This window comes from Ixodes scapularis, unplaced genomic scaffold (genome assembly GCF_016920785.2).
Source record: "Ixodes scapularis isolate PalLabHiFi unplaced genomic scaffold, ASM1692078v2 PGA_scaffold2__306_contigs__length_199485367, whole genome shotgun sequence".
NCBI classification, from domain to species: Eukaryota; Metazoa; Arthropoda; class Arachnida; order Ixodida; family Ixodidae; genus Ixodes; species Ixodes scapularis.
Genome location: NW_024609857.1, coordinates 123942122 through 123957275, shown reverse-complemented (window position 1 = coordinate 123957275; position 15154 = coordinate 123942122). Strand labels below are relative to the sequence as shown.

The window sequence follows — 15154 nt, the reverse complement described above, 5'->3', positions numbered from 1 at the left end:
CCCATGTTTAGAGCGGCACAAACAGGAAAACCAGTCCCAACAAAGTGGAACCAGACCCTCCAGAAAGTGTGTAAAAACCTTCCCCACAGTGTGCTCTAGACCATCCCAGAACCTCTCTACAAGCTAGCAAACGACGTTAGTAATTCCGGCATCGGAGTATGCTTGCCGGCTGGAAACGTAGCCATCATATCAAGCCATCGGACTGGGATCTACCTAAGAGAGCTCCTGGCCTTCATTATCTCTGCGATCCTTGCCCCGCCGGACTCCAGCAACCTGTGCGATAACAGAGCACTACTTTGTGCACTCAACAATGGACACGGGAGAACATTTCCTACCAGCCTTGCCCTTGCGGCGACACTTTGGTTCGTAAATAAAAGACTGAACCCGATGGGTTCCCACCGACTCGAACCCCGCCGAAGGGCCTTCCCGGTACACGTCCGCGCAACAACCCTCGTGCCGGTAGGGTCCACCACCAGGGGGCTGATGCCTATGTAAGGTGGACGCCTCTATGTGGCTGACAGTGGGTTGGGACGCCCTGACCGGAGAGAAAAGGTAAAAAAAAAAAAAAAAAAAAAAAAAACTTCTTTTGAAAGCCTTTTTCTGGCCCGGGGAGCGAGCGAAAACGCAGCAAAGACGAACTCAAGTGAACGCAGATCGGGGAACGCCGAATGCTGTGCCAGCTCACTGCGTGTCTTCGTCTGCAACCTCGAGAACTGCTACTGAGACCAGTACTCGAATTTTATAACACTGTTGCAGAAGTACGAGTGCGGTCCTAACAAGTGTGAGGAATTAGAATGTAAAACAGCTGTCGATAAACTATCCAATAATCGTGAACTTCATGAAGCACGGGGCGTTGGGGCTGAAATACGTATGCCTAAGGAACCAGAATATTCAACGATATAGGCACACCAACACCGCGACTGTGTTTTGATCATTCCCGTGATCAATTTCCTCACAGCGGCGTAGCAGGAGGTGCGTATTTGCGCTTGAGCGGATTCTCATAGAGCAAGGTTCGTCATGAACCGCGGTAGTCTGATAAAAAATAGCGATCGCCGAAGCAAGGCTGTTATAAAACTGGAGTTCTAGTCTCAGTGGCTGTTCTCGAGGTTGTAAAAAGAAAAAAACAAATGGCACGGCGTTAGGCGTACGACCATCTGCGTTCACTTGACTTCGCCTTGGCGGCACTTTTACTCGCTCCCCGTGCTAGCAAAAATCGTAATTGTTTCGTTATTCGCTGTGCCTGATATGTAGCGACGAGAAGAAAAGGGCATTTACTGCATCGCGCATAAGTGTGGAGCAATCCACGACGATGCGAGCATTGGTGGTGCGGAGACGATAGCAGGCGACGAACGCACACCCCGGCAAAACCTAAATTAAAGCTACCTACAGACAGGATCATGCTCCCAGAGTGCACCTGAATCGCTAGGGGCGCTGTTATTTTGCGTATTGCCCATTGTGACTGTTTGAGAAGATAACAAAGTTTGAATAAATAAAGAATTAGCTACTCAATTAAAAAGCCTTCTCTATTTTTTTTTACGATGCATCGTAGGCGTATGGATTGTTAGATTAGGTAATATACTTCTTAATCGCGATAAAATGGTGAAAAATGACACGGGAAATATAATTGATAACTTTTAACTAGTTTTGCGATATATGTACCTTATTGCTGTAATTGCTTACATTTTAAATGTGAACGTAACTATAATTACAATAACTTATATTTGTTTAGTAACTTAATTGGCAGTGCATACATTTCCAAAGTACACCGGATATTACGGAACTTATGAGAATCCCTTTTTCAACCCTAAAACAACGCAAACAAGGATTCTGTGCGTACATTAAGTCGGGCACGTGGCCAGCATTTTGTTTCGGGGGGGGGGGGGGGGGGGGGGGGGGGGGGGGACGCCCATGGCAAAATGCTTTATGGGGACGAGGGGGGAGAGGAGGCCCCAGCAAAATGGAAGATTTTTTTTTTTTTTTTGGGGAGGGGGGGGGGAGATGGAAGATTGCTGCTGTCGACGGTTGTTGTTCGCTCTGGGTTTCCGTAGTAGCGGTGCATCGGCTGCTGTGATGTGTGTGTGTAGTTAAAACGATGGATGCGGTTCCTTCCACGAGTCGTAGGCATATGGCTTGACGTGGTAGGCAAAGGCGTTGACGTACTTGACAGGCAGAGTACAAAAAAGGGCGAAAAACAATTACGGGACGATCTATTGATAGATGTTTGGGGAATCCGTTAGCAGAACCCCTGGGAGACGCCACACACTTAGGAAACGTCAACACTGACCCCGTGACAAGGTAAAAAAAAAAAGGCAGCAAAAAAAAAAAAAAAATAGAGGAAGCAAGAGAAGAGCAAAAAGAAAATAAGTGAAGGGGTCAGCGTTAGGTCATGCTCACGTATTCCCTAAGAATACACCAGGGTTGGGCAGTATCGCGATATAAATATATCGCGATAGTATTTCAGACATACTTTTAGTATTTGCATTTCTGTATCGAGATACAAGCTTTCAATCAGTATCTGTATTTCAGTATCGAAATGCATGTTCGGTCTATTGCTTGTATCGCGATACAATCCTGGGCCAATGTATCTCGTTTTAATGTTCGAGAAATCAGTGGCCCCACAAGCGAAAGCTCAAAATACTGTTTCCTTTCTTCTTTTGTGCTTCAGAGAGGTAGAAGGTAGAGTAAATGGGGCCTTGAGACTTTGTTATCAAGTACACCAAGGTTTCTTTCGAACACCATGGTGACGATCCCCTTCCCTATTTTCCAAACATATCATATGTCTTCGCAATACTTGAGTTGCGCAACTATTTTTGTAGAATCAAAACTCTGAAGGCACTGTGGGTACGAGTTTTATAGCTGTAGATTGCACTCTCAGCCCCAATTACTAGGGCGAGTGTAAAGTTTATTCCTTCAGATCTTCAGATAAACTAATATCATTTTATTTCAAGGCGACGTCTTGAAATGACTGCAGAAAAGATACCAAAATAGGATAAAAAGGATGCTGACCTTTCAGGGATATTTGCTTAGATATGAAACGAATTTAGACCTTCGTGTTACACGTATTGCTTCAAAGGCCTGTAATATATCTAAAGAAGGGCTGCACCTCATTGTGGATGAAAACTATTACCAACATACTGAAGACTCGTCTCGTTCCCACAGCTTTCTGTTAAAAGCAAAATGGCAACTCTACGCGAAAATAATTTCGGAGTCGAGAATGTTGAAGTTCAACTTCAATCTTTACCTCACGTTTTGTCTGAGTTTTTGTTTTCATTTGAGCACTATTGTTTTGCCTTAGGAGTACAAAACCCAGTCAACGGAGCCTACCTATTATTATGTCCGAGCGAGGTCTTCATACCCGTGTTCGTTAACACTCTTGGAACGCTTAATCGCTTTTGCTAACACCACAAGTAGCCCAAATTGGCAGTGGCGGAACGACGAGCTATTCAAAAAGCTACTTTTCATCAAATGTAGTCGTTTAGCAGCAAAGTCGTATGTTTACTTTTCTATTGCTTTTATGTGAAAACAATAAAATATGTAGCAAAAAATCTTTCATTTGTTCTAGAATTAATAACTTTTTGCTGGTATTACAAGTATTCCCATCGCACAAAGCTATTTTTTTAAATGTATAAGATTATTACTGTCCCGGCAAAATGTAGTCCTGTATTTGAAATACTTTTCTATCTTCAAATGTATTTGTGATACGTATAGCGGTACATTTGCACTGATGTGTTTTAGTATCAGTATCTTATCTGTCTGCGTCATGTATCCTATAGTATTTGTATTTCCAAATACATTCTAGAGTATCTCCGCCAAACCCTGGAATCAACCAATGGACCTTTTTTGTAATTCTCCCTAGCAGCAATATTTGTTCTTGACAGTGTTAAATAGGAGCCTGTTCTGAGTGTGTGGCGCGAACAATCACCAAAACTTCGACGTACTGTGAACACGTTCTATAGAAAATGCTTTCAAAGCAATCATTTCTATTGACTTTTCAGGTTCGTAACTGTACACGCGAACCTTGACATTTTCTCGTGTTTAATTTCCGGCGAAACCAAAGTTCAAACGGCAGGACTCCAGACGGAAGGAGTTTGTTTGGTCTCTGCTTCTCTCTTCTATATCCGCCCCTTCAGGTCCTTTGAATGACGTATGTATTGCACATTTTTGGCCATGCGTTTGGAGGCCGGAGACAGTTAAAAAAAAAAGTGATTTGCGGAAATAAAATTTATTTAAGGATGTTTTCTCCAGTCTGCAGCTAGGCAACTAGAGCCATGAAGCTTTTATTCATCGCTGCTTTTCTTTCTCTACCATATGCAGCACCGTCGAAAAAGCCTCCTGAGAGTTTCAATATTACAATTCTGCACACTAATGATATCCATTCTCATTTTCTTCAAAGCGACAAGAGAGGCGGAAACTGCACCGAAGAAAAGGCAGGGAATAATTCATGCTTCGGCGGGGTGGCCAGAATCCTTACAAAGGTACGGTTTTTATCATAGTTATTAGAAACATTTCTGAGAAGAAAAAGTGAGGTGTCATGCCTTTACATCAGTTATAAACTAATGATTTATTCATAAACTACGCGGCTTTGTTTGTATACTCCCGCCGTTTCGCACTAAGTACGAGTGCAGCTGACACTTCGATCCGATGGAATAAATCAAGAAGCGCGAAATGCGCAACGTCACAGCGCGTGTCGACATGAGCGCTAGCTAAAATAAGCTAAGCCTGCCATTCCTAGAAGAAGCGCAGGAGTACGGCGCATTTACTCTGCATAATTGGCATAAAGACGAGGGGCGCCGTGACGATGCGCTTACGGCACTGTTGGATTCGGCGCGTTAAGTCCGTGCTTCGAAGCACGAGAGTTTTGCGCTCCGGAAACTGACACTTGAAGGCGCTCTTCGTGTACCGACTTTTTCTCGGAGCGCTAGTGCTCTAAACTCGTCGAATACAAAGTTGGGGCCAAAGTTCATGGAGCACTCATGTTGAACTATCACGACGATGACTTTGCGCTTTTGTCGCCGGCGTCCAATCCGTGCGCTCCGCGAACTTTCGGCTCTAACTTTGTGCTGGACGAGTTTGGGGACCCTAGGGACTTCTTCGCGCTCCCGCTATGTCACGTCTACGAGAAAGATCGCTGAGCCGGCAGACACGCTGTTGAGACGAAGGGCGCTGTCGGACCGCAGCCCATTTTCTGTTGAATGATGCTTAATCCGGCAGGTAAAAACCACTTTATTTGAGACCCAAGGTAGCAATTCGCGTTCTGGAAAAGGTATTTGTTCGTACATCTCCCCTAAAAATAAATTATTATATCCCAAGGTAGCGTGTCGATAGCATAGCGACAGAAACGTTGATATGAACACAGTCGGACCTCTGCCCTTTTTAGAATGCTTAGCCCAGCGAATAAAGATACTTCGATTGGAAAGCCGAAACATCAGTTAGCGTGAAGGAAAACGTCTGTTCATGCGATTCGCCTGAAAACGAATTGACGTGCTATCTACTGAACGGCGCTCTGCCGCTATATGCACACCAAAGGGTTCCGTCTCGCGCTACAAGACGAAACCGCGGGACATCTGACAATTTTGACAGTTTCCTGAGTCGACAGTGAGTTCAAGAATGTTGTATTTTATTTACACATGAACAGGATGCATGGTCAATAAATGGATCGGTCAAGGTAACTTACCGCATATGTGCTTGAAGCGAGTCTTCAAACCTTTCCCGGATAATAAATCATTACTAGAAACGTCGTAACGTCACAGCTTTTGTTTTTGTTTAATTTAAACTCTGCCGTGTTACAGGGGCCTTAATTAATTTACTTTCGAAATAATTTCGGCTTCTGCCTCCAGTATTCACGAGATGCCGGGTTCGTCATAACCGTGCGGTCAGAAGTGGCTCATACGGCTCGACGATAGTTTCGGTCTGTCGTGCTTCTGTAGAATAGACCCTGTTGAGTTGCTGCGCTCGAAGTGTGAAACTCAGAGCGTCAGAGTACGAGTAAAGGAGAGCGAACTTAAAGCGCCTATTGACTCCATCAAATCGCAGTGTCGACTGCGCTCGAACTTATTGCGAAACGGCTTAAAACTACGAATTCGATAATACAGGCTTTCAATTGTTAGGTGATATTTTTATTAAATTTCGTTTTCTTCTAAAAAGGCACACACGAGAAAGGGAAAAGCCGGAATTATATTCCACATCGAATGCCCAAATCGCAACACTTGAAAGGTATAAAAACGTATCATGAAGTTCGATTTCAGAAGAATGCAACCGATAGAGTACGGGCACGATCATTTCCCCCTTGGTGCCCATGATGACGATGGCTCAGGAGCTTGCACTCCTGTTTGATTCGGAGAGCAATCGGACTCGTTGAAGTGTACACCTTTTCTGTTTACACGCTCCCTTACTCGAATGGAAAGTTGGGCTAGTCCGTCTGTTCTTCGCGCTGTTTTTCAATATGGACTCGCCCTTAGCCACGTATAGACCTTTTCCACAAGGGCGCCGCCATCTTGAATTGTCGTCACTTCCAGTATGGGCGACGAAAAAAAAGTAAAACGTTTCAACCTGTAACTAGTAAAAAAATAGAGGCGAGCCAAAACGAGAATGTGTGACGGTTAGGCTTATATCCTAAATGTCTTCCATTGGCGTGGCAACGGCAAAGTTACGTTTTCGCCCATACTGGAAGTGACGTCAATTCAAGATGGCGGCGCCCTTGTGGAAAAGGTCTATAGGCTCCTTGCACAGGACGTCATTTCCGTCGCCCTCCAAAGAAGAGGGGAAGAAGGAGCTCCCCTCTTATCAGGACCCTCCTTTGTACCTCCCGGATTTGTACAGGCGTCGCTATTCTCCCCCCAGAAGATTATAGAAGATTAACCTGTCACTAAAAATTCTTACAAAAGTAGCTTCCCTCTCCTCCTCTTACTTGGTGTTCAAAAGTGTGCGATGTGACGTCAGTGCAAGGAGCCTATACGTGGCTTGCACAGGACGTCATTTCCGTTGCCCTCCAGAGAAGAGGGGAAGAAGGAGCTCCCCTCTTATCAGGACCCTCCTTTGTACCTCCCGGATTAGCAGAGGCGTCGCTATTCTCCTCCCAGAAGATTATAGGGGATTAACCTGTCACTCAAAATTCTTACAAAAGCAGCTTCCCTCTCCTCCTTTTACTTGGTGTTCAGATGTGTGCGATGTGACGTCAGTGCAAGGAGCCTATAGTTCACATATCCGGTATGAGCGACGAAAGCAAAAAAAGCGGCATGATACAACCTGGATTGAGTAATATAGCACACAAGAGGCGAAACATAAAGGACTGACATTCGAGATAAATTAGTGAACCGCGGAAAGGACAAACCATGTTTTCCTCAATACAGAAAATGCCACAATTCAAGATGACGATGACTATACGAAAAGGTCTGTAAAAAAAAAAAAAACGAAGAAATGCTGAAGGTTAAACCATAGATAACAAAATAAGGTGTATTATTCGAGCCGCTGAATAAACGTGGATCTTCATTTAATTTCTTCCGGCTTCTGTTGCACGCAGGAGCGCGTCGACTTGCCTCTTTTTGCGCCACGTATCGGCAAGCCGAGCTAAGCGCTTTTTCCGCTCCTCGGTCTCGTTCTCCCGCCTGGCACGCTTAGCAGTGGCATCCGCTGCCCGACGCTGCTTCCGCCGTTCAGCGGTTTCGGCAGTACGACCCCGTCGTTCACAAACCGTCTTCTTTTGTCGCCTACTTGGACTAAGGTTAAAACTTGGTCCACACTTCATTTTGTAGCACAGATCAAGGTATACGGGCTCCGCACACCTGCAAACTCGCCCCAGCGCCTGCTGGGGTGAGTCTGACGTCACTGGGCGGAAGCCCCGTGACTTCGCGTCCCTCTCGCCTCGTCGTGCCGCGCGCGCATTATCTTCTGCTGCGTGACGTCGCCTTCCTCTAGCCTTTGTCCCTTCAGCACTCTCCTCCTTTCTACGCGGCGCGCTTTCCTTTCTACCGTTTTTTCCGCAGACGGACCATAGAGTAATCTACACAAGGGAAAGAGTGGCCACTCGAGCCGTTTCGCGGCCGAGCATTTAGTTTTCTCACCGACCGCTAAGTGGTGCCAGTGTGCCAAAGAATGAAAATATTTCGTGAGGTTTGTGATAAATAAATACTCAAGTTTTGATTTTATTATATTTAAAATTGTTGCAAGTATCATAAAGGGTAAAATAGTTTTTGTTTACTACGTTAAGAGGATCACGTGATGTACGGGCAAGTTCCGGTTCCTGCAGTTGCTCTGAGAAAGCGGCTGCGCGGCTGGAGTGGCTGGAGCGGGACGGACGGACGGACGCGTGCGTGCGTGGACGGCGTGACCGCATGGTGCCTGACACCTGTCAACGCATTTTGTATTGAGCACATGTGAGCACAGCGAACAGAATGTGAGCACAACGTGGATATTGTCTGCGCCTAACAGGTTTCTTCAGAAGGTAAGACGTTTTCTCATTTCTTTGTTATTGCTTAGTCGCGAGCAAAACACAGCGTGCGCAGACAAGGGCAGAGAAAAAAGCGAACTGTATCGTGTCTGTTTGTTTTACCCGTTATTTGCATGCTGAGAGGTCCAACAGACGCTGCGAAATAAACCTCAGACAGCAGCCGGCTTTCCCCGTGTGTGTTATTAGAGAGTTTTAGTAGATCGTTCCGATGACTCCGATAACGATACCCGATACTCTGCCACCGCCTCCCTTGTGCATGCATAGTATCGTTATCGGGGCTATCGGAGGTATCGGAACGATCTACTAAAACTCTCTATTATTGTTACATGGGCTGCGCTATCGTCTAAGAGCTACGAATATTTGTGTTTATATCTTACATTTTTTTCTTTCGCAGATTCCCTCCAGTTGCTACTACAGTAGCCACTGCTGTGTCGCATGGTGCAAAAACAACGGTAAAACGCACAAGAAACCCGGCACAAAGTTTTTCCGAATCCCACGTGACGCAAGGTAAGTTGGCGTGAGCTCCTTCTTGTCAATAGTTCCTTGGAACCATATGCATACTTGAGCATATAAAAAAATCCCAATAATTTATTTTTCTTCACAATATAATTAATTACTAGATTGCGCTTTTAAATCAGGCGCTAAAGTTGACTGGATGCCTTAACTGTAATGTGGGGATTTGGGCTAAGCGATCTCAGGTCAGTTATACTAATTTTAGTACTGAATTACCACTTTTTCTTTGAAGATAAAAACTGACAAAAATAATCTTATAAGACAAAATTGTTAAGGAAAAGAAGCAGCCCTTGATTTGTCTCATACATAGCTTGAATGTATCGTTTTTAATGTGGCTCTAAAGTGGGGTTATAAAGGTGCTGCTTCATGGTGGGGTGAATTTTCGTGTTTTTTTACTGTGGCTCTAAATTTGAGTTATAAAAGCGCTGCTTCATGGTGGGGTGAATATTGCTCTCTACTGATACTGTCTTTTCCTAAAGAAATGTGAATGTGCACCTGCTGTTAATTAGCTATAAAATGACCTGTTGCTGGGCGAGTTGGTGAACGTTAGAAATCATGTTTTTGTGCGAACGGACAAACACAAGGGAGGACAACAAGCACAAGCGCGCTTGTGCTTCTTGTACTCCCTTGTGTTCGTCCTCATGCGCAAAAACCATGATTTCTTAGTTGAGCTACTTTTGCACTACTCTGGAGCAGGAACTGGTTAGTGGTGCGTGTACTGGTTAAATTGTATTGCACTTATTGCAACTGTTTTCAATCTCACTGACTTGTTGCCATTTTTATAGCTGGTCCAAACCATCCTGCACCTGTTTGCCGCAAGCTCACGAAAAGGCCCGAGGACGTTATCAAGCGACTCCAGGCGAGAATTTCCAGCTACAGAAAGACGATAGCCAGACTGCGGAAACAGCAGCTGAAGACGCCTCAGACAGCTTCTCAAGCTCTGGAAATAATTCGGCCTCATGTTTCTGAAGAGGTATTTCACCTCATATCATCGCATGTAAAGAATAGGTCGAAGGCCAAGGGGAAGCGATTTCCACTGTGGCTGAAGGAATTTGCTCTCCATCTGAATTTTCATGGACCGCGGGCATACCGATTTATGTCTTCAGTGTTCACGCTACCATCTCGGAGTTCACTACGAAGGTGGCTCGCCAATGTCAAAATGACGCCAGGTATCATTCCAGACTTCATGTCATCGAATTCGTCAAAAACAAAGTCATGGAATGAACGCGACCGCATTTGTACCTTAGTGTTTGACGAGATGATATTGAAAAAGAACTTGTCATACGATGTGGCGCAGGATGTTGTCCTCGGATTTGCAGATGATGGTGTTGAGCGAACTTCCAGTATTGCTGACAGAGCCCAAGTTTTCCTCCTCTCTGGAGTTTCTAGGAGGTGGCTGCAACCTGTAGCATATACTATTGGACATACGTCAACACCATCCTCTGTAACTCGTAACCTGCTTATGTCATTGATTCAGCAGCTGAAGGACATTGGCATTAGTATCAAAGCAGTGGTCTGTGACCAGGGTGCCTCCAACGTAAGTTTGGCGCATCAACTTGGAGTGTCTGTTGAGCAGCCATTCTTCAAAGTAAGAAATGAAAGTGTCTATTTTATTTTTGATGTCCCGAACCTGATAAAGACCACCCGTAACAACCTGCAAGCCCACACGCTTCACATCGGGAGTGAAACTGTAGACTGGAACTACATTGTGCAACTTTACCACTCCACGCACGAGATGCGACTATGATTAGCCCCGAAACTAACAGACTGGCATATTCACCAGAAACCTTTCAGTAACATGAAGGTGAAACGTGCGACTCAGTTCATCAGTATGCGTTGCACTTTTAGCTCTTGTTTATGCCAGACAGCTCCCTGAGGCGGCCATGTCCACGGCATACTTTTGTGACCGCATGGACAAACTTTTTGACTGTCTTAACAGCTCGAGACCAAAAAGATCTGAACAAAAGTTACGCTATGTGATTAGAAACGGCGACACTGAAATCGTTGATTTCCTTTGCAACCAACTTCCATGGGTAACAGCCTGGAAGTTTGAGGGTAGATGGCAGCCACAAACAGTCACTGGGTGGCAGGTTACTATCAGGGCCGTCCTCATGCTCTGGAAGAATATTTCTGAGAAATATAACTTCAGCTTTCTTTTCACACGGCGACTGCAGCAAGATGCCCTCAAAAATAGTTTCTGGCAGATGAGGCAACAACACGGCTACAACACCAATCCTAATGTGTATCAGTTTACCTGTGGACTGAAGCACATTGGGATTAGGAAGCTCCTAAAACTCTCGGAAAAGGGAAATGTTACAACACTAACCTCCTTCAGGAGGTGTCCCCATTTTCACTAGAGATAACCTCAATCGCTGATGCCGTGGAATGTGCCCCCGTGGACGACTTCCCTCCATTGGACGATATTTCGGAACTTCTATCAGGTAAAGACTCTAACATAATAGACGACTCTGCCACCTATTATGTTGCAGGATTTCTAATCAAGCTTTTCCTGGAAAAAAGTTCACAGGGTTGTCTCTGTTCTGGGTCACTGAGGGAAGGGTCTGACAACTTGAACTGGCCCCACCAGTATTTTACAATGCTTAAAGCCTTTCATTATCCAGGAAAGATGTTCGGCAATTAACTGTGCCTTCGGAGGCTGCTTTCACTTACATTCAGAGCCTGGAATCTCTCTTCATGTGTGTTATAGAAAGCGTAGTACACCTGCGCAATGTCTGTGATGTTTTGTATCACCATCTGTCGGTATTGGCTTTTTGCACGTATGCTCCGAGGAGTGTCAGCGGAGGTTTTTGAAGATGTTTTGCAGGGTGCGGTTGTGCTGGCATGTGCGCTTTATTAATCAAAACTTGGAAAAAGTTCGGTTTCATTCTTCTGTTGCTGGCGCTCAACTCGACAAGTTCAAAGCTTAGTATGGTATGGTGTTTCAGGCACCTATGAAAGAATGATTTCTAATTGGGTTGTGCGGTTTGCATGCCGATTATATTTCTGGCTTTTTTGCAAATTTATAATGCAGGACATAGTTTTTTTTATATACGGGATGAGGACGTTTCGTAGCAAAGTGATCTTTGATGGGTGTGTGCGTGGAGTATATGCCGAACATGTCCGATATGTTAATGTTTTAATCAATGTGCCTTGTATATTGACAAAATGTTGTGTGATTACCTTGGTAACAGATTTTTTGTATATCTTTCACTGTTAGGTGGTTTGACCTTAGCTGCCTGTTCTTGCTGTAATTCCCACAGGCCCTGTACTAGCATTGCTATATTTTCTGCTGTACACTCATTGCGTTGAATATGGATGGGAATGTTGAATATTCCCTGGGTTTGAATTAGGTCCTTTTTGTTAGCCTACGAGAAGTGTTAGGCTACTCCAAATAGTGTACTGTATATTGACATTGAATCTGCTTCTTTGAAATCTGTGCAGTCTAGGCTGTGCCCTAATAGCGTAAACGACCTAATCTTTGCGTGGACGTAATTTTCGCAAATATCGCGATTTGATCAAGTTCACAAGAAATTGGTAACGTGAATAAGTTGCCCTATGGACATGAATACATGCAATGTCACTCACGGTGGTGAAAGTTTGTGCCCGCGAAATATTCCCGAAACTGGCACATCGCTAAATGTCGAGCTCGCAACAATAAAGTCGCTTACAGTACTTGTTAATGATAGCTATGTCCACATGTCCACATTACTGAAACTGCTCAGCATTGTGACAACCAATGATTAATTCAATCAAACAGTTTCCCATCGCTGGAAAGTTCAGGTTTGGAGTGTTGGTAAATGTGGGACTCTTGTAACGTTTTTTCTTGATATGAATGTGTGTGCCCTCATGAAGAATACTTCGCGCTTCTGAATTGTTCAAGTCTGTTTATGATTGACCTCAAAATAAATAAATCTGAAGCACTTTTTGTTGTTGCCTGAAAATACTTTGTAAACACGTAAACAAACGGAAGCAGTATGACAAGAATAGCTATCTTAATATTTCACAGCAGTAAAGACAATAATTTTTGCTCTTTCGTGGCGTGAAGCCTCTAATAAGAAGCCTTTGTGCCATCAAGTAAGAGAAGCCGCGCGACAGCAAGCTCGGCAAAAAAAGCGCCGGAAACGAAACCGAAACTGAAACCACCGGAACCGGAATCAAGAGTAAGCTTTTCTCATCGACCGTTTGGCGCGCTAGTTGTTATACGGGACGCTGGGGCCTACGGCAGTGTCCGCTCTTTACCTTGTGTAGATTACTCTATGGACGGACTGCGTCAGATTTCCCTGTGATGTAGGTACCAATGCTAACGCATTAAAAGATTCCGAAAATACACTTCGTTTTCATTACCCCTTCGGGGGATGCGGACCTTGAAAATCGACAGCACACCCTAACCCGCTTCTGAATTTCCGCTCTGATGTGAACGTAAAAAAACAAACGGTATACCCTGCCTGGTGGATATTTTTTTAGGGATGCCTTGCTAATTTGGTTAAGGACCGTGTCTAGTTGGGCGTCCGGTAAGTTTTGAAGCATCCCGACACCTGCCTCGTCCGTGGCGGGGGTGCTGTTTTTCTAGGCTATGAAGTGTCGATACTAGCTCGCCCATGGTGAAGGGGGAGTTGATTCTTGTGGCGAGAACGTGGAGCGCTTTGGGCGGAAAGGGGGGGGAGGGGGGTTGGGTGTTGAGTTCGTGTAGGTGGAATATCTGTTGAATGTCGTGGTCAATATTTTTTTAGCGTCTCTAGTTAAGCGAATGTGTGGTTAAGTCGAATACTAAACGCGAGAACGTTCTGAATAAAAAGCAAAATCATTGGAAACTGAAAATGAAAAAGAATTTTCTTTTTTTTAATATGGTGTGAATAGTAATGGTCGACCGCGTTCAACTACGTAAGTAACTTTACAGAGCAGGAAGATTTGTGTGTGTGTGTGTGTGGGGGGGGGGGGGGGGGGGAGGGGCGCGTTTACGTGACTCACGACATTTCGGAACACCCACGTCTATGTAGTTCTCTTCATTAGGCTGAAATCGTTAATATTCCGATCTTTTACAAAACTGTTCTAAGAAAGTAATGGCAAACAACCGTAACCGTCAAATTCACGGAAGAAAAAAACTTTAATCCACTGTAGAACATACCAATATTTTAGGTGCATATATAATTCGGAATTAAAAACAGCGCGAAAAGACGAGGACCATACAAAGAAGTGACACGGTAGCAGCGCTACGTCCGTGTCACTTCTTCGTATGGTCCTCGTCTTTTCGCGCTGTTTTTAATTCCGAAGTATGTACCAACTCGCCCAAGGCTCAACTTTTGCATATATAAAACGCGTCTACCTTTCTACTTGTGTTAGCACTAACTTTCTTTTTGTTATTGTCGGCTTACTTTAGTGTCAATATAATATGGCCTTTTATATTTAATTTAAAATACCAATTATTTGAAGAACCCAATATCGATGTTAGTGCACTTTACCTTGCAATTAATGCAATTAGAGAGGACTTTATGCTTGCTGTATTTTTTATGGATCTCAGAATTCCATTGCCTGGGATACACAAGTTTAAGTAACTGGAAAAATACTACCGGCCACGAATGAAACAAGAATGGCGAATGTGTGGTGTTCGATACATGCTATGCCACTTGGAGGTTTCTGGGAACTTGGAACTAATAAAAATGCCCAGTAGAGAGTGCGGAGCTGGGAGTGTATGCGTTCTACTAACACTTCATAAAAACCAAGGCCGTAGGACTGAATTTCGAACCTTTCCTAAAGAGGGAAATGCTAGGCACGAATTAAACAGGAGCGCTGCGTCATCTTTCATCGGAGACTCTTGTTTAAACAGTGATGACATGAGTCTTAGCCGAACACTGACAAGGCACTCGTGTCTAACCCGTAACCCGCGTTTGCCGATTTACGTGACGTTGAAAATTCAACCCTAGCCCGGGAAGGCTTGGTCCTACTGCAATGACTTCGACCCATGCCCGGCTCAGCACAACCTTCGGCGCTGCTCCGGTAGTGCGTTGTTACGTTCGTCGCGCGCATGATCGCTAGTCTCTCAAGAGCCACGCGAAGAAGGCGAAACACCAAAATAGAAAGGCGACAGACAGCCGTTTTTGCAATTTGCGGTAACCGGTCAAAAACGCACTGCTAAAATCAAACTGGTCTTGCAGTTGACCCGGACAGCTCACCTTTTTGTTTTTGATAACTAAAACA

General features: G+C 44.6%; 1 protein-coding gene across 1 annotated transcript in view; it reads left to right on the top strand.

The window, feature by feature from the left end:
- Positions 1-4268: 4268 nt before the first annotated feature.
- Positions 4269-15154, top strand: part of LOC115316844 (protein 5NUC) — a 113844-nt gene continuing 102958 nt past the window's right edge. Inside the window, exon 1 of the mRNA XM_040206790.1 lies at positions 4269-4475. Coding sequence (XP_040062724.1) covers positions 4269-4475 — 207 coding nt within the window. The remainder of the gene's footprint in view (positions 4476-15154) is intronic.